A 23,909-nucleotide genomic window follows, 5' to 3' on the forward strand; every position below is an offset into this window, starting at 1 on the left:
GTCCCGGATAAGCGGAGGAAAATGGATGGGTGCTTTTGATATGGTAATATAATAAATAATTAGGTACGGTAAGGTGATGTCAGTCCCTGCTTTTGGTTTAGGTCCTGTCCCATGTTCTTTTCTCATACTGTTCATCCTATTTGGGACCTTTATTTAAGTTGCAATGGAAATGTTTAAGGATGGGTTAGATGGAAGTACTGTATGTGTGGGTTATATTGTAGTAAAGTGTTTTGGCAGGAAAACATTTCTTTAAGACAGCTGTAAATGAGAGCAAAAAAAAGATTTTTGTTTTCTTTGATGAACTGTTCTTTTTGTATTTAACATGTTACAAAAACAAACAAACCAAAAAGGAAACGTCTGCACATTAAATATATAATAAACAAGCTCTTACATGTGTAGGAAGATAGAGGTCAAAAGGTGTTCCAGAGTCGACATCAATGGCATGAAAACCAGACAAGGAGCCATAGATGACCTTCAACCTTTGACCTTCCTCCACTGTCAGGTCAACAGACAGTGGTTTTTGAGGCAGAGACCTGAATGACTGGATAGACATACACACAAAGATACAACAAAAACCAGCATGCACACACACACACACACACACACACACACACACACACACACACACACACACACACACACCGCCAAAACAAGTTAGAGAGGGCCAGAAATATACTGTACCACCCTGTGGAAGTAACAGCCACTTGAAGTCTATCTCGTCAGAGGAGTTAAACTAGACAGTGCAGAAGAAAAAGTAGTTCAGGCCACGAAGGACATAAAAAAAATTGGGACACAGGTCTGCTGAGAATCTCTGCACATGGCTCTTATAGCCTGGATGTGTCATGTCTCTGCGTATGTGCACGAGTCTGGTTGTGGAGGTGACCCCAATGCATTTTTTTCTCCATGTCTGTCGCAATTTGTTCTACATTATATACACTAAATATTACCAACCTTGAACGCCATGAATTTGTGGTAGGGTTTTGGAGCCCAGGCATACACCTCCACAGCATTCTTCAAAGCAATCACTAAGAACTTGATCTTCTCGTAGCGCACTGGAAGAACAGGACAGACAATGAGAAGTCCATGTATGACTCTCAGCTAAATGCAGCTCTGACAAACCTCTACAAAAACGTTTGATTGATCAATTGAAAAACAACACGTGGTTTGTATTTTTTTTTTTACCTTGCCATTCATTCCTAGTGTGTACTTACCCACTTTATAGTGTACACAGCCCTCCAGGTCACCTACTGAGGTCCAACCCTGTCTCTTCTCCACCTCTGGGTCATTATGAAGGATTTTATTTCTTAACCAGGACAGATAGTACAGACGGAGCTTGTTCTTTTTGCCTACATGCACAAAGACAAAGATGAACGTCAATCCCGTTTAGATGAAACTTGTGGTCAACATGATGAATCTGTGAACTCGAGCATTAGCAAAGCCAGTGAATTATGGGAGTCAAAGAGAGGTCAACTTGGAGGAAATCAACACTCAGGATGCTACAGCAGGTTAACAGAACACATTACAGTACATGGAACAACTGCAGTTTGTTTTTGGCTTAAAAAAACTATCCCTCCTGTTACTGTTAGAGATTTTAAAACATGAGGATCACATGTACCTGATATAGTGAGGAGTACATTGAGTCCCTCCAGCACATCCATCTGCTGAAACCTTCGTCTGCTGATGAGTGAATACACTTTCCCCTGACCACTTCGGTCCAGCAGCCACAGACCATTCTCCGTCCCCACCAATAGATTCACACCTACAGAGTCAAACAGACACAAACCTTACACCCACAACCAACATGCTGTCTCATGCCTCCATCTATCTGTATAACATCTGTAAACCTGTATATTTGTGAAAATTACAAACTAAACAATATATAGAGTAGGCACACTGTCAAAAACATGATAGTGTCCAGCTTCTGGTTTGGATGTAGGCAGAAAATAAAGTAAATGAAGTTTCCTAGCAAAACAAAGTAAAACTCTTATTTTTCACACGATGTAATAGACATGTATGGTACACACAAACACAGTATGTGAAAAACATCTGAATATTTTAAACTAAAAGACCAACAGTATAAAGTGACAAACCCCACAGTCCAGCACAGAGAACCTCAGTGTTGAATTTCTTCTTGTACTTGCGGATCTCTGGAGTGTCGCTCTGTGGTCGAATGTTGGTTGGGTTCACGTTCACCACAGATCCTTTCCTGTGGTTCTCTCTCTTGAATGGCTCACCCTTACTGCCCGCTAGACAAAACAAAGACGCAACATTAACAATACATGGGATAGTTAAGTAGGTACAGTTCTTCTACCTGCACCCACAGTAAAACTCTCATACCTTGCAAACTGTTTTATACAAAAACATCTAAAATATTCCATACACACTACCAGTCAAATGTTTGGACACACTTTCCCATTCAGTTCAATGGCAAAGTAGGTCCAAACTGGATAAAGTGAAACTCAGGCAAAAAATTCACTGTCTATACATTTACTCATCATTTACTTACAGATGAACATGTAGGTGTGCAGGCAGTGCTGTATGTTAGCATATTGTATTTGTGACTATATGCACTGAATACTGTGTATGTGTGTACTTACTAGGGCTCTGCGGTGGTGATGATATGGGGATTAATCTTGGATCGATGAAGGACAAGAAGGAGGAAGAAGAAGATGTGGAGGTGTTTTTACCGGTGGGACTGCTGACAGCCTGATGAGTAAAGCAACAACAGATACAGTTATTCCACAACATTTTGTATTGTTCAAAGCTTGTTTCTCCATACACGAAAAAGGAAATGCTATTAATGTCTTTATAGATCAGTGAATACAACTCTGTAACCCAAATTCTCAGACTCTCCTTCAAGCCTCACTGTATTTTGGCCCAAATATTATTACTACAAAAACCTTTGCTCTAAATCTGTATAATAAAACTGGAAATGCATGGTTGTCTAAGTAAGCACTGTATTTTAAACAAATAATGATCCTACAGCAGTTCTATTATTACTTATCACTACTTATAACTGTGCACCTAAAATGTGCCACCACCTCCCTCTGGTGGACAGATCTATCTAATGCAACTAGTCGCTTATGTTGCTTTAAACATAAAACAGCCTTGACCATGGACACTGCATTTAAATGCTTATCAAGAATTTTGTCTAATCTCATTGGGATATGCTGTCTGTTATTATCAAAATGAAATGTCTTGATAAGATCCTGGTTCCACCTCCCTGCCTGTTTTTATTGTTACTCTCCCAATGCCCTAGATTAGAGGTTCCCAAACTTTTCAGACCATGTACCACTATGTACCAAACCAAATTTCCCAAGTAACACTTCCCACTACAGATGCTGAGAAAGAGCCACTTCACTTATGTAAATCCAATGTGATGTGTAGCCATATGTATTAAATTAAATGACCTTTTTTTTTGTTTTAAATGAAGGACTTGGGACAGTTGTCAGGCTTTCCGGCCCCTATAAAATAAAGCTCTTAAAAAAGAATCAATATGCCCGTGTGTGTTTCTACAAGTCCATACAGTATATGTACTTGTTTCTGCTTGTGCATTATTCTTGTCATACTCACGTGTATTTCATGATGTGTTGGGGATTGAGGGGCAGTGGGCAATTGCGAGAAGTTGAGTTTGTGTGTTCGCTGCTGCTGACCCATAGCATTATGGGTAGGACTGCAGGAAGATGTCTTCTGCACAAGGTCTGGTAGCAGGGAGGTATTGTCTGAACCCAAATGAAAAATCTATGCAACACAAACAGGATGAAACATAGGATAATTTCTCAATCATCGGGTCAACCAGGAAGTTGAACCAACATGTGTTTGTGAATTGCATGGACAGCACTTTCACAGTGAGGGAAATGATTGACTCTGGGCCTCCTGTCAGTAAAATTGTGGAGAAGTGGCCAGTCTCTGGCATTGCCTTTTTACTCTCTCTCATTTTACTCTATGAATGAAAAAAATGAAAGCCCTGCACAATGTAAATAATCCAATGTACTGTACTAGACATGCCATCCAATTTTTTTAAGATGTACTGTATGACAAAATTTTTAAGCAATAGGTCAACATTTTGGGAAATGACCCTCTGTAAAACTGAAACTTTTACACTTTAGGTGGATTCTTTTTGCCTCTGAACAAAGCCAGGCTCGCTGTGTTTCTCTGTTCCTAGTCTTTATGGTAAGCTAACCAGCTGCTGTTTGTAACTTCGTATTTTGTGGACAGACAGAAAAATTTCCCAAAATGTCAAACTGTTCCTGCAAGGACCTGGGTCCTGGTGACATGTTGGACTGCATTATTTTGTTTCTACCATTGTGTTCACCACCATTTACATTCAAATCTTCAAGTGAAAAGGCCAGTCATAAAGGGAAAAAACTAGCCAAAATCTTGTAACATATCAGCTCAAGGTCCCTCCACCGTACTTTGAAACTTTACAAAGCTGTCTTTGTCAATTTTTCCATTTTTGCTTAATTAACATTCTAGGAAGTTCTCAATCCAAAATGCATATTTATTGTTTTGGGTCTTTCCATCTCCAGCTCCCGTTCCCTGTCACTACCTCTTAAACATCTGACATTATAGCAGTACTCTGTGGTGTTCCCATTCTTCTTGGTGATGACCCTGAAGAATTTTTATTCTTTTAGGCCACTAAGCCGGTAAACCTCAGTAAACTTGAAGACCACTGTTGATTAGCAGCCTATACAGTGGTATCTTCATTGAACAATAGGGACTCGTATTTCCAGCCATGTTGTATGGAATAGGCTTTCTTTTACTGTTTTGTACCACTGTGCTACAATGCAGTATATATTTAATGCTTGAAGCACTGTTTATTTACTGGCATCTTAATCACAAATGATGGCAAATAAACACTTGATTTTTAAAGTAAACTGAACATGTTCAGATTTACAGAGATGGTTGACTGACTGAACAACCTCAGCAGAAAGCTAAAGCTACAAGGAAGTCAACCAAGCTATAAGTTTGTGTATTTTTGTGTTCTAGTTTAACCATTCCAATTTTTAACAATAACCACAACCACATTATTCCACAAGCAGCATCAGTCATCACCATTTCTGTAGCACAGACAGTTGACTGAAGCCTCCGACTGGTAAACATGAAGATACAGTGTACCTGGTTAAGATTGTGGTGCAGGACGATGCCATCAGGTATTCCTCTGTATTTTGCTTTTCCATTGGACAGGCCAGACCTTGAAATACAAAAAGTTTAAGATAGGGATGCACACCCGTAACTGACAATAAGAATTCTAACCAATTAATACTATCAGTTAAAAAAAACAACAACTTTTTAGACAGTTTGCTAACAAACAGGCTATAGGGCCTACATATCAACTCATGGGGATAAGTGGTGGAAGGCTAAGCAGACAGGCTTCCCCAGGCTGGCCACTTGTGAGGCACTATCTTTGCATTCCTAGGACATCAGTACCATCGTACTAGTAATTCCTTGTATGTAACATACTTGGCCAAATAAATGTGATTATTATTATAACCCCACAGTACGTTGACTTGTTGCTGTTTCTGAAAAAAAAACTGTAGGCTACAAGTTTCTGTTTTGTTAAGCTGTTGGGGGTTTTGATGATTAAGCCAAGAGCGGAGGAGAAGGTTTTGTTACAGTGCTCTCTCTGTGCTGGAGATTTCCGTGTTGGCATACCAGCACTTCTCACAAAGAGCTTTACCAAAAGAGAGCTGTGCACCCCAGAAGCAACAAAAATTCAAGTTTAGGTGGTCCGGCTAGCGGTTAAGGCGCAGTGCTCTTGTCGCTGCGCCCTGGGTTCAAATCAGGGTTGCGTCAGAAAGGGCATCCGGCGTAAAACACGTGCCAAATGTCAACATGTGAGTCGTCAGTTTGACGATTCGCTGTGGCGACCCCTAAACGGGAAAAGCCGAAAGTGACATTCAGGTGGTCCCAAATAATCAATGATAATATTCTAGTTAGTTAATCAATTCCAATCACAAAACAAAGTAAATACTAATTAAAATTTAAAACAATATAAGTTTGACACCACCCCGTCTTTCCCTGTCCCACACTTCTCCTCCCCGGCCACAGAAGTTGTGATTCTAAGGTTTACTTGCATGATTAAGGCCTTTGCAGTACCTGCAGTTTTACAGATAGGCTATGAGTGCTTCATTTTACTTTGAAAGAAGATGACGTTTACGGCCTGCATCCAATATGATATCACACAACCCTAAAGTGACATGAGCTGCCTCAGGTTAGCAGTGCACAGAAGCTATTGTATTAGGCTGTTTCACTCTGTTCACAGTTCCACAGGTGTGTGATGTGATGTGTGTTCTGTTCAAGTTCATGTCCTGTTGCCGTTTATGCCATATTTGAACATGTAAAAATAAACCCCTTATGGTAAAATGTTTATTTTTAATGGGTCAAAGACACTTATTCATTCTAAGCAGACTAGCATTTTAATCTTGTTGGTTAACGAGCGTAGGCTATTGGTCAGAAAATATATTGAAAATGTGCATCTTCTATTCAAGATGCTAAACCAGAGTCTCACTACAGGTGCTGCATTTATTAGTTAGAAAGAAGATCAGTACGGAGGGACACAACTGTTCAAGTTCCCTTTTGTTGTTGTTGACTAAAAGGAAATGTGGTGTACATAAATCAGCAAGGCTTTTAATAATAAAATAATGCATGTACTATACTTATGCTGAAGATCTCACCTGCTCCTCTCTTCATCATCACTGCTACCAATCTCATCACTGGAAGAAGAGTAGTTGGTGGCTTTGTGAAGCCGGCTGAGACCAGACTTTACACCCTGTATTACGGAGGTGAGAACAATATAAACGTACAGTAGGTCTGGTGAGTCAGAAGTCCAAATTAAAAGCAGAGGAAAAAGAAAATACATCCTCTATGTTAATTTTACAGTGAATGGAGAAGGGAGTTGTTGTGACATTTGTGTGAATATGTACAGTATGGTGCTGTGGCCCATTGTCAACCAAGAACAATATGGATGCGCTGATTTTTCTGATGTTACTATCGTTTCTGCACAATTTCATAATGAGACTAATTTCCTCTACATGCAACTTCGTGAAGTCCTGCTCACACTCAGAGTATGCAGGTGTTTATGTGTACAGCTGTAGAGCAGTACAAAGTGCATAGCTGTAATAAAGTTGAGGAAAACAACTTGTAATTTACTTGTATATGTCCACTGGTTACATTTTCTTGCATCTTCCTCTGCTGCTGTAGGCGGTGCTCCAGAAGAGGGCTCTCCAGCTTGAAGTAACCTACAAGATACACACACAACTACTTACATTGGCTGTAGTTATGCAGTGTGATACAGTAGCAGCAGGGTGGCATTATGTAAATTACTGAAGCCCAAGAAACTAACATTCATAAAGAAATATACAGTTACCATGAACAAATAAGGCAGTTGTTATAAATGGCAGCCTCTGCTGGTCTGTACATGAGATCAAACACTGTGTATCACTATGCTTTACAGCCGTAAACTATATGGCTAGCTGTGTGTTGGGTCAGGTGCACTCTCAGTGAAGCCCAGAGCTTAGCTCAACCTGCTAATCAACCACTAAGTAAAAATCCTGTATTGTAAAACCTATAATACAGTGCACAATTAATAAGATTATTATTTTGTAGATATTCACACAAGACAGATTATTTTTAAAAACCGCTTTAAGAAAACTGATCTGAAAACTCGTGCATATCTATTGAAATGAATGTAATAACAGTAAAGTCACTTTCAGCTTTTTCCCGTTTTAGGGGTTGCCACAATGAATCGTCACACTTTCTGGTGAACTTATGAAAATCAGTCTAATATTCACAGTCCTTTAAGAAGTGTTGTGATTCTCCACTATCATCTGAGGGAAATATCTGGTTAATGTGTTTGTTTTTTTGGAGCTGGACAGGGAGCATGCTATTTTGAAGCTCTTTTCAAATCACTAGCAGTAGCATTTAATGTTTTGACTCATGGTGGCCGCACTAATGGATTTGGGTTGACTATCAAGTTGTTCTAGAGCCAGATACTAGAAAGTGCCAGAATGATCATCTCTGCTGCCACTACCACACTAGCTCTGCAGTTATTCTGAGCACAAAATGATTGCTCTATAGTACAAACTGGAAAAGGCTGCTGTTCTTCCACCTCATACCAATGGTTTCAGGTGATAGCAGTGTCAGAATTCTAAATAATGCTTTAAAATAAGCAACTTCTGCATCATTACACAAAATTGCAGGAGTTTATTGTAAACACAGTTTTAATTTTGAGAAACACTTGGACCACCAGTACTATATGGGGGATTTTCCACTATAGGACCATACCAAAACGCGTTATGCTGAGTAACGCTCGATATGCGTTCTGTGCTTGTTTCCACTACGATGCGGCGGCTGTGGAGGTGCGCTAAATTTCAGCACCTCTCAGGACGTAGTAGGAGGTGGGGGAGTGCACAGAGTAGTCCCCAGTGTTTGGTTAAATATCTGCATCTTCACACCTCAAGCATTAGCATTACAAGCACTGTGTGTAAACACACGGCTGACTGTGTGTTAGAGAGGAGCAGCCTCTCCCTCCTAAACAGAGACCGACAGGGACAAAATACAGTGGGAAAACAACCATGTCCTGCTACCAGTTGCAATACGACTATTTTGATGGTATTTAAACCAAGGTATAATAATCTATTTGTAAATTAGACTGTATATACATGAATGCCACAGATACCCAATCGAACAACCATATAGTTCAAAGAGGAAAGCATCATTTTCTAAGCTGCTGTATAGGCAGATAAAAGGCTTTTTGCCACCGTACAGCAGTGTGAATCTTTGATCTGTGGCTCCAAACAAAGACGACCGAGGCCAGCAGCCAAGCTGAGCTGGAGGGGTCAAAGTTGTTTCTTCCCAACTACACACAGAGGGCAACTTTGAAAACATACTCTCTCCCATTATACCCTCTCTCTCACACTCTAAGTAGCTACAAGAGCAGCTTCCTTACTGCCATGCACAGAGAATGTGAAGAGCAGAGCTATGAAACTGATGAGATGCTCCTTTCTTTCTCTCAAGACAAACACAGAGGGCAAACTCTAAACGCATTACTCTATGTTCTGCACTCTTGTTGCTTTTATATATATGCACTGTACTGTATATGGTGTTTGTGGTGGGCATGGTGTGGCTGCATGTATCTAAAGTGTGCGTCTATTCAAGTAAGTAAACTGGCATGGTGTGTGACTGGGCAGTGTGAGCTAAGCTGACAAACCAATGATTTAAATAAGCACAAAGTTCATACAAGCAAATCACACTTAAACACACACACACACACACACAGCATTAGTTCACATCAGTGCCACCACATATGCAAGAAGACAATATGGAGCTATATAGAACTGCAGCAGATATTCCAGTCATACTGGTCAAAAACATCATAGCTATTACTATACATGAAAAATTAGATTCTAAGATCAAGACATTCTTGTCATGAAGGAACCCAAACAGTTAATTCCCACAACCGGTTCATTAAAACAAACTACACCTTTTGACTACCAGAAATGGGTTGATGAACAGTTTTTTAGGTTTCAGTTTTAGATACAGCAGATTACAACATGCGATTAAGCTTAGGATAGTACTGAAGTACTGAAAGTACTAAGGTGGCACAGACCTCGGTGGTTTTTGTTTGTAGAGGAGTCTCCATAGGACACAGAGAGTCCACACTTATCTGTTACAGACACCGGACTGCCACTAGGTGGAGAGAGAGAGACGTACATAGTGACACAGATGGAGCGTTACAGAGACAAAAGGTACAGTGCAGTGAGTAACTTAACATTATACACATCTATACGTTGTAATCTTAGGTATAGTATTCATGCTGCCCCTGCCTGTTGCCTGACCCAAATTCTTCACCAATATTCTTATCTAATCAAAAAAAGCCATCTAAGGGTAACATGCTCCACTGAACTAAGAGGAATCAGTCAGGTGATCCCCAGTTGTCCCTACTGTAGGAGCAGTCCCTTTCACATTACACATAGTTGTTTCACCCATCATTAAGCATGATTAACACGGCTAAAAGAAAAATAAATAAAAACTAAAATCTTCCCCTGAAGTTCTTGACATAAAGTAATTTGCTTGTGTACAGACAAAACCTATGTCAACTTTAATAAATGACATGTATTTGTGTTTAGGCTGTATGAGCAGTGTAAATAGTGCACAGTTCAGTAGTACTCTACCTTGAAGCCGCCCTCTTGTGTCCCATCACCAGTTCTCTACAGTAAAACTTAGAGGTCGTGCGTTCTGGGACCTGGAATTTACACAACACAGAGGGTAGATAAACCTATTTGATAACAATATATGATTAGTGAATACACAAACATGGCTGTCTTCTGCTGGTGCTGACTGCTTGTTCCACGTATCATAAGTCTGAGAGCTCTTAACAAGGATTTCATGTGTCGCCATGCAGGGTTTCACTAATCAGGGGAAAGGTTCTGTGGTTATACAACCTTTATGTACAACAACCTCTATAGTGGCTGAAAGGCTGTAAAGCAAAGTGCAATAAAAGCTTTAACAACACTGAGAAACTTACATGTAGGTTCTGAGATACTCAAAACCTAATGAGACCATTTGGCCCCTCTTTTTTTTTTTATTTCACTGCTGCTCCTCTAAACGTCATGTCCAAATCTTACATATGGTGTAGAAATACTATCTGAGCCAGGGATATTTCTCAAACGTTTTTCCAGCAATACTGCATTCAAATATGACAAAAGCAACATTGTGAAATCAGGGGATATTTCTCAAATGCTTTTCCAGCAATACTGCATTCATGATATGACAAAAGCAACATTGTGAAATCAATGCAAGATCAGTCTCTGGAAGTGTTACAAACAACTAGATTCTTTTCAACCTTTCATTCTTGTCAAGCTCTCTGTCCTGCCAAGCAGCTGGTGACCTTACGACCTCTCATCTCCAGGGTCACAGGACCCAGTTACAGAGAGGAAGGCACACCCAGCAGAGCAGGAAGAGAGCTGTGGGAATACCTAGCATCCCTCTGACAAGTTGCCCACATCCTGTATTACAGTCTACAGAGCTTGGTGTCTGCCATTTCCTACTATTGTGGCACACATATGAAGCTTATAGTGACATTTAGAGCAGTAGAAAAACCTTTGTAGAGATATGTATGATCAGAAAAGTCCTCAAAGGTTGAGCTTAGGGATGTTCAGTGGGTAAATTATATGAACACAAACAGTTGTAAAAATTCTATAATGCATAGTGTCGCAGTGTATTGTGCTGTAAGCCCCAAAGGTTAACAGATTTAGAGCCACTCCAGGCTTTTAAACCAGCTCCACTCACCCCACTGCAATCACAGAAGAGAGCAGTGACTTATTAACTGTTGTATTGATTCCATATGGCCCGTTAGTTCAGCTACATAAGATAGTAAACAGACAGCTTAACTGGGCTCCCCTCCTCTCACTGTAATTATTAGCTGTTCTATCAATTCCATATGGTGTTCTGTTAGTAAATACACCTAATAGCATGTTCTCTCTGTAAAAGCCCTAGTGGTGTGGGGGTGGAGGTGGGCAGTAATGTTAAAGGGAGAAAGAAAATGGATGATGTGTTTTTGGTACATAAGGTGTGTTTTATTTAGAGACACTGTATAACAAGCTTTAAGGAAAAACCACTCTGCTCTCTCCCAACACAAACATACATAGAAATGCACACTCACAGTATTGCAGCCTCGTGCTGTCTGCATCACTTCCTTAGCTTGGTATGGCCAGTCTACAGTATGCTTAACAAACACATTTTGCCACCCTCATATGATGATGCACATGAGCTACATCCTGTGCATGAGGCCAGACAAAGTTCCCCTTATAGTGGTTCAGTTTTCATCAGACCTGCCGGCCCGTAACCTTACTGTGTTATTCAGGAGATAGTTGCTACTCACTTTAGGCGGTGCCTCGACTGAGCCCCAGAAGACATCATCAGTTGTGGACAGCGGGGAAAAGGGGGATATGGGGGACAAGGGGGAAGTGGCCATATCTGACATAGAACTGCTGTGAGGGGCATCTCGACTAGAGCGTAGATTGGCATTCTGGGGGAAAAAAGGTTCATCTATGGTTATATGTGATGTATTGATATATGTCTTACATTTATACATTAACAGCCACTTCACGAAAATTACTACAATCCCAGGAAAGATTAAACAGGAGTATTTTTAAGAGGTTATAGCAAAAATCAACAGTTTGACCAAAAATATCTCCACTCAAGTGGGGAACAGAACAGAACAGAACACACTACATGTAGGTAGAAGAAAAAGCATGAGAAAAGTCAAACAGAGGAGAGCATGATATAACATGTTCAAACTAAATAGTGTGAATCTGTGATGGGACCTTACTGTGTATACCTGGCTGATGTGAGCTCTCTGCAAGGCAGGGGTACAAGGACTAGAGCTGCTCCCAGAACCCAGCCTCGAATGCATCTGGCCGGGAAGACCAGCAGTCAAAAGCAGCCTGGCTAGGTTCGATTCCTGGAAGTCCATCTAAAACAAAAAGCACACAGAAGACTGATAACTGATTTGTGAGGGGTGTCTGTGTGTGTCTTGAATCTTATAGACTGACTTAGTCCTTCATTTAGTTAGGTAATCGAAATGAGTTGAACAATTATTATTTAAACATCAAGTATAAACCCTACTGTACTACACTGACAGACATCAGCAAAAGCATATAAAAGCACGAACATGCAGGAAAAACTAATGAAGTGGCAAAAAAAAAAAAACTTTTTTGCTGCTGCTGAAAAAAAAAACTCAGCTAAGCTGTAAAATACATCATTTCTGGTGAGTTTGAAAAAGGAAATGCATGCTCTCCTCCTTCATGTTACAAAGAATACTGCAAATAATGTTGGATATACTGGTGGGCGGTCTTAATCAGAACAAGGTCTGCATGAAACTGAAGTTTGATGTGATGCAGGCATTGACACATCACTTTTGGAGGCCCGCTACTGGCCGACTCAGAGCATGGGGGGGATTGTGGATCACCATGACTGTAGTCCATACTTTCCAACCCTTAAAGACTAATTTATGGTTTCTGCATCTGTGTGTCTGCCACACATGCATTTCACTGTGCAGCCCACAGTTTGAGCCTATGCAGATTGTCTGCACTGCAAGCACACTGGTGGCACTACAGTCTGCACTCAAGAATGACACTTAAAAACTGTGTTAAAAGTGCATAGTTTCTAAATCTCAGTTTCTACAGAGAATTGTTAAAGTCCTAAATCAAAGTTTAGGCGCTATCTTATGATCATTTCTATGAACTGTAACACTGCTGCTAAGTCAGACATCAGTGTCCCCAACATAATAAAATTAAGAGTTTTGTGCAATTTTCAGAAGTTTGATACTAATCATCATCTGAAAGCAGCTTCAAGTGCAAGTTACAAGAGTGTCCAACATTGGGAAATAACCAGAGATCAAGCTATTATTTTAAACCATAGTCAGCTTTCTGAGTGGCTGTTTGAAATGCCTTCTTCTATAAGTGACACCTTTGGTCAGTTTCCTCTTCATGCAGTTTATAGATATGCTAACAATAGAAGCTACAAACCACATGTCGTCCTACAGAAACAGTCAGCGAATGCCATCACTCATTTACACACAGGAGGTACATGAACCCAGTATAATCTTGACAGCAAAAATTGAATGTTTAAATTGAGTTTACAGAGATGTTAGAGCCAGCATGTAGACAAGTCATTGCTGGCAGGATGTTTACACAGGAAGAGTACCAGTGCCAGACTCTGCCATCACTTTTTCCCTTTAGTAACTGTGTTGATTTGAAATGTGTCTTTCTAACTTACCCAACAATCTATTTACTTGACCTTTGTGACATTAAGGTGAAAGAGGCCTGTCAGCTGAGATAAGGTTGACAAACAACCCAAGTAGAAAAAAATGGCATGTTAGGAGGGAGTGGGAAAAGGAACAAAGTGCATCAGAACTGACTGAGAATAAAGAAAACATGAGACAAAACTGAACAAAAACAATGGAAAAGAAGAGGGCTTAAGAACAACAGACAGAGTGAAAGAGGTGGGATGTAGAGGTGATAAAACAAGCGAGACAGCTGAGGCAAGCAGGGTTTTACCACTGAGCACTGGCTGTCTGCAGGGCGGCTGGGTGAGGAACCAGCAGCAGCAGCAGTTTTCCCACTACTAGCTGTTAGCTTGTGGACAGCTGCCACAGGGTTTTCCCTCTGCCACTGCCTCTCTCTCTCCCGGTGCCTGTGATCATGCTGCAGCGAAAGGAGCTGGGTTTGGTCCTTAGGCAGAGTGCGGTGAGATCTCCTGCCCGCTGAGGGCGGCTGATGCTGGGACAGAGGCTGGGGCTTGGCCTGTAGCTGCAGCTGACGCTGGGGGTACTGAGCCTTATGCTGAATCAGCTGGCTTGGAGCCACAGCTCTCTAAGTAGCAAACATGAAAAGCACACATAGAAACTGACAAAGCCTGGGAGTGTCTATATGACATAAGACACATGTATACTGTGTTGTATGACTGACTCTACATGTACACATGTGAATACGCATACATGCACATGCTAGTTCTGATCACAATGGACTCTCCCAGGATCAGTAGAAATTGACAAGACAAGCCACAGCTGCTGCATGAAAACCTTATAAAGCATATAGTGCATCATTAAGCTTGTTATGACACACATTCAAAAAAAGCACATAGAGTTGCAAGAAAAAGTAATGGCACTGTTTGCAATTTCCTGGTTTTCTGCATAAATTGGTCATGAAATGTGATCTGATCTTCACCGAAGTCAGAAATATCAACAAAGACAATATTTCTAAGCTGATAAAACACAGTCATGATCTTTCACGTCTTTAGTGGCTGTAAGAACAAAGCTGATATAAGCCACTTCTTTTGTGTAAAATATAGAGTAGGCCAAAACGTGACAACATTCATAAAATAACAATCAGGTACAGAAGCTCAGCCATATGAGAACAACTGGTTTTCTGGCTGGACAATTTGATTTGCGAGCATAGCTTTCCCCAAATAATGCAATAAAAGCACTTCTACTCATCTTCATCTGACAACTTAAGGTCACTGCTGACCAGAAAACACTTCTTTGTAATAGCAAAACCTATACACATTTTATATTTGCCAAAGAACAAATTTAAAGGAGGATGGTGGAATTTTCACAGGATCAGCACCTTGACTGCTATAACTTAAACAGTCCAGTGAAGGCAAAGCTACACAGTCACCACAAAGAAACAAACAAAAGATATAGTATATAAATGCATCCAACTCTATGGCAGAGGATTACACAGAAGAGAAGCAGGGAATAATATGGGAAGGAGTGTAAAGACTGCAGGCTGGTACTACATACAGTGGCTTAAGGAAGTATTCAAACCCCTCCACTTTGTGCACATGCTCATATTTTTCCCAACAAACTACACTTATTAACCCATAATGACAAGGTAAAAGCAGGTTATAAGATACTTCTGCAACATGACTAAGTCAAAAACTACACAAGTATTAACACTGATTACAGCTTCTTGGGTACTCATTTCTATAAGATTTGCACACCTGGATTTGGGCTTTTTATACCCTTCTTCCAAGCAAATCCTCTCAAGCTCCTTCAGACTAGATGGGAAGTGTCTGTGAATTGCCATTGTCAGGTCTCTCCACAGATCTTCTGTGGGGTTAAAGTCTGGGCTTTGGCAGGGCCACTGAAGGACAGTCAGAGACTTCTCTTTTACAGTGTGCAAAAAGCAAAGGGGTCTGAAAACTTTCTGATATATGGTGTGTGGTTGAACATGCAGGCACTTTAACACATCAAGAAAATTCACACAGAAGCCATGTAGCTCCTCACAAACTACTAGAACATCCCGCCGTCCATCTAAAATATGGACATGACTACCACATGACAACTGGGTGAGATCAGATTAGTGTGAATGCTGCTATAGAGGGAAAACCAGCACACATTCAGTGCTGTTTTCTTGACAATGAGAGGACAAACACAGTCAGAATATGCAACATGCTTCCCTAACATTGTTCAGCTAAACACTTTAGCCACGGCAACACATCAGCTTTCTTGGTGCCTAAGTACAAAACCTATTTTCACAGCAGTATTAGGAAACACTCCATGTTAGCCTGTTACGATTTACCAGCCAAATCTCCACTGTAGAATGGTGAATTGAATATGAATGCCAAGTTGCTGCTTACACTGATTAAGAATGCAAAACTGTGAGAGAATTTAAAATTCTAATTCTAATTATAATAATTTCATTCTATAATTTTCAGCATATCTGGCACACCATTATTAGTGCTGCATTAGATAAAATGTTTATACAAAGACCAGATGTATGCTACTAGTGAAAACAAATATGTAGAATCCACAATGGAGTCCCAATGAAGACAAATGTAAGACCTCTTAATGTAAGATATGTTGACAACTGAAACCACTAAATACTAAAGATGGCATGGCATGACTAACTGGAGAGTTTAGTTTTAATTGTCCAAAACAAAAAAGGTCATCTGTCTTTTTCTGCAAGGCCCAACTCATCAAGGCAAATGTGCAATCTCTCTGCAAACAAGACACCAGATGCCAAACTAAGCAGCAACAAAACTCACCAGATAAGACGAAGCTGTTAAGATTCAGGAGATCACCATCATTATTTCATATCACAGGCAGAAAAGTCATTAACCTACAGAGTCGTTACAACATCAAGGCAGAGAGATAGAGGAGAAAGAAAGTGTTTTAGAAATAAAGAGGTGACAGTGAGAGGGAAGAGACATGTTTAGGGAATCTGTAGGTATGAAACCCCTACTGTGATTAGATACTAACATTTTTGGAGAAAATCCAAGAGACAAGTTTGTAAGAGAAATAGTAGAAATGAAAAAGGTTCCATGCTGTGAGGACCAGGGAGAGGGATGAAGAGAGGAAACAAGTGAGGAAAGGAGAGAAGGCATGCTGAGATCAGCAGAGACAGAGGGACAGAGAGAGACAGGGGAGGCTTTAAAACAAAAGTGACAGCATGCTGCTATAAGCACTGGCTTAAAATACCGTCAAGATCTGACACTACTGCTACTACAGTGTATGTCACGTTGACTCTGAAACCTTACTGGAGTCTCACCAGAAGCCACATTAAAACTATCTTTATGATCTTCCTAGGTTCCACTGGGGAAGAAATCCCCAGCATCACTAAAATCATAAGCAGTACCTATGGGCAGGGGGCTGTATTAGCTTTATTTATTTATTTTTTTGCATCAATACTATAGTGCCTCTGCGCTTGCTGTTGCTGCACCAGCAGCCTCTCCCACAGCAGCATGCTGGCTGTCGTCCTCCTCCTCTCCTATCCCTCTCTCTTCAGCTGTTTTCATGGCCCTCACTGGCTGAAGCCTGTAAATATTCAAAGCTAATTAAGTGGATAGCTAATCGCATTGGTCGGGCTGATCAGCTTTGCTATGTGACTTTCATTATTCCCCTGAACTGAGGGAACAAACATTCAGTGTCAGAGATCAAGAATTAGCATTAACTTTATCCACCTACAGAGCAGTCCATATACATCAGTGTATATACAGTGTACTAACCTTGAAAACAGCTGTATTCTGGTGTTATCTTAGCTAGCCTTACTAATAACCTATTAGAAGAGTTGGATCTCCACAACTGACAGCCATGTTATAAGCAAAGACACAGAGAGGAGGAGCTGTTCATACATGGCCCACTGTGTGTGTGTGTGTGTGTGTGTGTGTGTGTGTGTGTGTGTGTGTGTGTGTGTGAGAGAGAGAGAGAGAGAGAGAAAGAGAGTGGGGCAAGGACCTGCTGAGTGAATAAATGTGGAGTGTGCAAATGAACTATAGAGGGGAAGTTGTTCTGAAGTTATTGTGAACTGTGTAGTTCGACTTAAAAAAAATATTAGAATAAAAATTGGTGGCCAAATAAAGTCTGTGTGGGAAACACTGAATCATTAGATCTATAAAATGTCAGAAAATACCCACCACAAAGGCCTAACGTTCCTTCAAATGTACAGCAGTCCAAAACATAAAGGTGCTGAGTGTCACAATCACATAAATCAAAGGAAAGCAGCAAATTATCAGAACTGAAAGGTTAAACAAGGGAAGGTCTAGCATTTTCAATGAAAATTGTCTGTCAATTGACAATTCGGTTAAACGAGTAATTATGTCAGTTATTTCGCTCATTACAAAGGTGCACCCACATATAATGGTTTAAATCCATTATACTGAGCATATTTCAAAACAATTTACACCTGCTTTTACTCATGAAAAATGGAGAGGTTAATGGCAAGTAAGTGAAAAAATACAGAGTGAAGGTTTATTACCTGCTCTGCTGTGGAGTCCAGAGGCCTTACTGATATGTTGGCACTCCGCTGTCTGCCTGCCGGGTCCTGCTCAGGACACATACACACAAACACACGTGTTGTGTTTTCATTACTTCAGGGGACATTACACTGATTTACATTCATTTTCTGGTGACTTGCCCTCACCCAGCGTTCATCATAACCACCATTTGCCTCACTCCAACCTTAAACCAAGTCATCACTCTAAAATATAATGACTTACATTCTAGGGATGTCCTTATGGGAACTTGTTTTTTTTGGTCCCCATAAGAATGTTAGGTCTCCACAATGTGACTGTGTAAACAGTCCCCACAACATGAGTAATACCAGCCCCCCCCACACACACACACCTTTGAATACATATAAACAAATGGTTTAATTAAAATTTCTTCCAATATATTCTGACTTTAAATGCATTTTGTTTAAACCTTAATTTAGTTTTGCTTAAAACTACATTTCACCTTAATTCAAAATCTAAAGTCTTCTCGTTCAAGGTATTGTAAGGTCCTCACAAGAATACAGGTACACAGCACAGATACACGGACATAGAGGCTGACTTTAATTAGGGCACACTAAAGGTTATGAGCCAAATTCTGAAAGGTGGGAACTAAAATATTCAGTGTACAAAATAGCAGACAGCTTTTAGCCAGCACCCTCAACTCTAAATATTTCATTAAGACCTCTTTGAATTTCTCCTGGAAAATCCTTGTATGTCCAAACAGTCCAAACTAGATATTTTTACATTTACACGGTTTAATTGAATTGACTCCATTTTGCATCATTGCCTTTAATTGTATTTATTCAGCTTGGATTTGAGAGGTCACATTCAACAGAGCTTGAGCTAAAACGGCAGCTTAATTAGATGACAAAGCTTCTGTGATGAAGTTTGTACATTTGATAACAAACTTAAGTTCAGTTTGAGCCATTATGCAAAGTAAATATTGACACAAAAGCTCAATCTAGTATTGACAAGGATGACAGTGACTGTAGAGGACATCTAGTGCTTGATAAATGTTACACAGTGAGGACCCATGACACAGAAACAATCAATGCCAGTGGTTCTACAAACCACTAAGTTCAACCGTATTTCCCAGAATGCAACAGACAAACAAGCACTTTTATTCAGTCATGTCACACTCCCCTTTGCAAGACAAAGGTACAGGGTTTGTGGGAAATGTGTTCTGACAGTACTGCAGGTATGAGATTGATCATCACTGTCTCCACCATGGTCTAATTTGTAATTGCTTTAATTAAAGAAAATCACATTACTAATTATTAATGTTACTGTGATGTAAATTAATTATTTAGCACATTTGCCCAGTATGCAGTAATTTTATGTTGTCAGCATTGTTTGTAGCAATTCATATATTTAACTGAACATCGGTTGATTTGTTATGTATTATTAATAAAGTCCTCATATAATAGCATAAAAGCAAAGCTTACAGTAAAAGTTATGCTGTGTTAATGCATCATTAGAAATAATTTAGCTGGGCAGTGATCAATGAGGAAACTGCCTTTACAAAAAGGCCTTCACCAGATTAAAGGTAAAAGCTATCGCTAGGGGTCTAATCCTAATAAATGTCACTTCCGTTCTACTTTGTATGAATTACCATGAAGTAAAAGACAATATGCAAACAGTGTAACAGGACCCAGTGCCACAAACTCAACTGACTGACTTGTCTCCTGTAGGATTTCACACGAGTCTCTTCAGACCTTATAAATGTGCATGAACTATGCATGAGCTTATAACTTATAACTGAAGCTGTGACCTTCTAGCTATTTTCATCTTGTCACACCCCACCACACCCCTACGCCACTATGGTCATGAGCTTTGGGTCATGACCGAAAGGGCCAGATCCTGGATACAGGTGGCCGAAATGAGCTTCCTCCGCAGGGCGGCCGGGCGCACCCTTAGAGATTGGGTGAGGAGCTCGGTCACCCGGGAGGAGCTCAGAGTAGAACCGCTGGTCCTCCACATCGAGAGGAGCCAGCTGAGGTGGCTCGGGCATCTGTTTCGGATACCTCCTGGGCGCCTTCCTAGGGAGGTGTTCCGGGCATGTCCCACCGGGAGGAGGCCCCGGGGAAGACCCAGGACACGCTGGAGGGACTATGTCTCTCGGCTGGCCTGGGAACGCCTCAGCATTCCCCCGGAGGAGCTGGAGGAAGTGTCTGGAGAGAGGGAAGTCTGGGCATCTTTGCTTAGACTGCTGCCCCCGTGACCCGATCCCGGATAAGCGGAGGAAAATGGATGGATGAATGGACACCCCTACCTATCACACTTAACTCTATAATGGAACAATGGCATCTTTGTAACACCCACACCGTTGTATTGAAAGTGGCCGCAGCTGGTTTTTCACAGTAGATGTTTTACTTGTTATCCAGGGAACACGTTTGCTAAGCATGCATGTCTTTTAAACCCTACTTTGCTTAAATTCAAGCAGTTACACCAACACAGGTGAAAGTTTTCCCACTACAACTACTCTTTGCCATGGAACAGTTCTACTGGTGCAGCTGGGAGTGCAAGGCAGCCCACACAGAAACAAGACAAACTGTCTACAGCTTCACTTGTGACTCTGTACTTGGATACAGTGGTACTTTCAGCTATAGTAAATGCTGACAATAGCATGCTAGTATGTTTAAAATAACAATGTTAACATATTGATAAATGACAAACATCTACCACAAATGGAGAAAAAGTCATTAGAATACATCCTCTGGGAACCATGACTGTCTGTATACAAAGCTGTGAAAATCCCTCCAGTGGATATTGACTTAGTTCACATCCTCAGTGAAAACTCTGGCCTGCTGGTAGCGCTAGATGAACAGCTAGGGGTTCACTGAAGAAATTTGTATCCATCCTCTGGGTAACTTGTACATTTTTTTACGATCATCCATCTGACAGCTGTCATTGCACTAAAAACCCAGAAATGACAACCTAATGGTGGTGCTACAGGAACGACAAAATACATTATGCTTAATCATCTGTCTTCACTAAATTTCAAGCACACACTTCTGATAGCATTTCAGTATAACATTATGCTTCATCATCTGTCTTCACTAAATTTCTTGCACACACTTCTGATAGCATTTCAGTATAAATGAACTGACTGACCAATAGTACCATCCCTAAAGCCACAACGCTAGTGTGTCTTGAAACTGACGATCTGAAGTTCCTTCAGCACTGACCAATAGTAGTTCAAGTCACCAATTACACCACCATCTACAGTATTTTCTATACACACTTATCTCATTCCGCGTTGCAGAGGATTGGAGTGTCTGCCTGCATGCACTGAGGCAGAGAATACTACAAACTGTTTACCCTTCTGTTAAAGGGAAGGCGTACTATTCACTTGTCTTTACAGCACAGCTGTGTGATAGCACCCTTCATCATCAACTTTCTCCAAGCATTGCATGGACTCAAACCTAATAACAGACCACTTCTCTTATCTTTAAGTCACCAAAATACCACTGAAATATAACATGAAATACTTGCCAAATCAGTGTATGAAATGATTGGCACCACCGCACCCAGACAAGTTCTTCATCTGACAAAACATAAGACATAACATCACACACTCACTAAATCTGTTACAAAATTAAATTCAGATGCATTAAAACTTCATGAAGGATCAGATAGATCCATTACGCATGGACATGCTGAACTTAATGACTTTGAGGCAATCTGTGTGATCAGGGTTTAATATGTACAGATAGTTCTCTGTCACACACACGTAAGCACATAAACCAAACAGACATGTAATGTAACTAGACAGATATTACTAGCTTATCTGTAGTGATAATATAAACCAATTGAAACTCATTGGTGTGTGGGATAGATTCATTAAGGATGTGTTAAAATTAATGACTAAAAAGCGAATCTCTGAAACAGGAGCAATGTCTTTGAGTAAAGTGACTGGAATTGGCTGAGACACCTCATGCTAGCACAAGAAAAGTTTCTCACAAGTATGCCCACACTGATACAGGCTTCTATAAAACTACTTCACAGAAAAAGTTATTTTTAATTTCCCACAGATTTGTATGATGTTTTAAATTAAGTTTTAACAAGATAAAACAATTTTTAAGGCAACTTCAGTGGAATGAAGGAAACAGGAGTACAGAAGCAAAACAAAGAATTTCTGAAACTTATTCAATCGCCAACTAAATTACAAAACTTTCTGAAAGGCCTTCTCTTTTAAATATGTAATTTAAGCTGCACCTTTGTACTGTTATACAAGTATTTCATGTTATACTTATTAGAAAAATTGAGAAGATGGCTCCTATTTGGCTCATGGAGGTGACTGTGGTTCAGTGGGTAGAGCAATCGCCTCCCAACTGGAGGGTCAGAGGTTTGAATCTCGGTGCCTGCAGTCCACATATCGAAGTGTCCTTGGGCAAGACACTGAACCCCCAAATTGCCCCCGATGGTTAGAGCCATCGGTGTGAGTTGGCACCGCAGATGGCTTCCTCGGTTCTGTACCGGAAACAAATTCCTTGTGTGTGTAACATACTTGGCCAAATAAAGGTTATTATCCCATTTCTTGTATTATGATGGGATTACATTTGATGGAAATGTGTTTCGAAGGTAATTCTTCATCTGAAAAAGTTTCTTCTGAACAGTTAATGATGATACATTTTGGAGATTTGTCTGCAAAACAAGTTTCTTCTGATCTGCCGCTTCCAGGAGCGAATGTTTTCATCATTTAAGTCCCAAAGGCTGAGACATGTAACCACTGTATCAGTGCAGCATGCATCAAAAACATCACAAGCTTATGGCGTTGCACAAGAAAGTAAGTTAATGTGTTAACTCATTGCAGCATCAAATATGGATAGAGCCTAACACACACACCTCGCTTGTCACAAGATATTCCTTCTAGAAGGTAACTTGGGTTTTGGTAAATACACACTTTATGTAATTTTAATCTAACATCAACTACATGCTTCATGTAACAATATTTGTAATTTTGCTATATCGCAACAGCAAAATGTTTCAATACTGTCATGGGACTGTGACGGCATCTACTAGGATATTACATATGGTTATTTCTCTAGTATACTGTAACTGCATTCAGGTTGCAGAATTTGAAGCCAACATAGCGGATGCTCCTTTATCGACTTTTACAGCCGTTGTGTGGCAGCATTTCAGTTTTTGTGTTTCAAGAAATGACACTGGTGGAAAGCAAACTGATTGGCACATAACAATTTGCAAAATACTGTTCTTTTTATGTTATGTTCAAAAATTAATAAATACTGAATTACAAAAAAACTTGCAAATATTGCAGAACCAAGGCAGTACTAGCCACATTTAAGACTGAAATAGTCCTAGATACATCTCGCAGAAACAGTTGGGACATGACTGTGCGCTACCCTTTAATGGAGAAAAGCAAACAAACTGGACACATATACTGTACATGCAAAAACCAACTGCTTAATGACCACCCTTAAGTATTTTCACTTGAGAAAGTAGACCATGATGTTTGAAAAACACAAATCTCACCTTTACGTAGCATGTTGCTGCTGCAATATATTATTTTTAAAAGGATCACTACGGACTACTGCATTACCTTTTATATGCATTATACAAAAAAAGCTAATTAATTTTGTATTTTTTTCATATTTTTTTTCTTTATT

The 23,909-nt window shown here is 40.2% G+C and overlaps 1 protein-coding gene across 3 annotated transcripts in view; it reads right to left on the bottom strand.

Annotated features, from left to right (window-relative positions):
• LOC109957492 (mitogen-activated protein kinase kinase kinase kinase 4-like) overlaps nucleotides 1-23,909 on the bottom strand; it is a 74,243-nt gene that overhangs the window by 12,500 nt on the left and 37,834 nt on the right. The window contains exons 15-30 of one of the 3 annotated variants that reach the window (XM_020595397.1): nucleotides 18,264-18,329; nucleotides 14,064-14,378; nucleotides 12,344-12,478; nucleotides 11,885-12,031; nucleotides 10,176-10,246; nucleotides 9,611-9,690; nucleotides 7,153-7,241; nucleotides 6,678-6,772; nucleotides 5,119-5,194; nucleotides 3,574-3,741; nucleotides 2,598-2,706; nucleotides 2,091-2,246; nucleotides 1,616-1,759; nucleotides 1,212-1,346; nucleotides 952-1,052; nucleotides 392-541 (exon numbers count right to left, since the gene is read on the bottom strand). In XM_020595397.1, coding sequence (XP_020451053.1) covers nucleotides 392-541; nucleotides 952-1,052; nucleotides 1,212-1,346; nucleotides 1,616-1,759; nucleotides 2,091-2,246; nucleotides 2,598-2,706; nucleotides 3,574-3,741; nucleotides 5,119-5,194; nucleotides 6,678-6,772; nucleotides 7,153-7,241; nucleotides 9,611-9,690; nucleotides 10,176-10,246; nucleotides 11,885-12,031; nucleotides 12,344-12,478; nucleotides 14,064-14,378; nucleotides 18,264-18,329 — 2,037 coding nt within the window. Of the gene's footprint in view, nucleotides 1-391; nucleotides 542-951; nucleotides 1,053-1,211; nucleotides 1,347-1,615; nucleotides 1,760-2,090; nucleotides 2,247-2,597; nucleotides 2,707-3,573; nucleotides 3,742-5,118; nucleotides 5,195-6,677; nucleotides 6,773-7,152; nucleotides 7,242-9,610; nucleotides 9,691-10,175; nucleotides 10,247-11,884; nucleotides 12,032-12,343; nucleotides 12,479-14,063; nucleotides 14,379-16,245; nucleotides 17,324-18,263; nucleotides 18,330-23,909 lie in introns of those variants that run through there. The other 2 variants (XM_020595398.1, XM_020595399.1) reach the window with 2 other exon arrangements.

The sequence above is a fragment of the Monopterus albus genome, unplaced genomic scaffold (assembly GCF_001952655.1).
Source record: "Monopterus albus unplaced genomic scaffold, M_albus_1.0 scaffold27.1, whole genome shotgun sequence".
NCBI classification, from domain to species: Eukaryota; Metazoa; Chordata; class Actinopteri; order Synbranchiformes; family Synbranchidae; genus Monopterus; species Monopterus albus.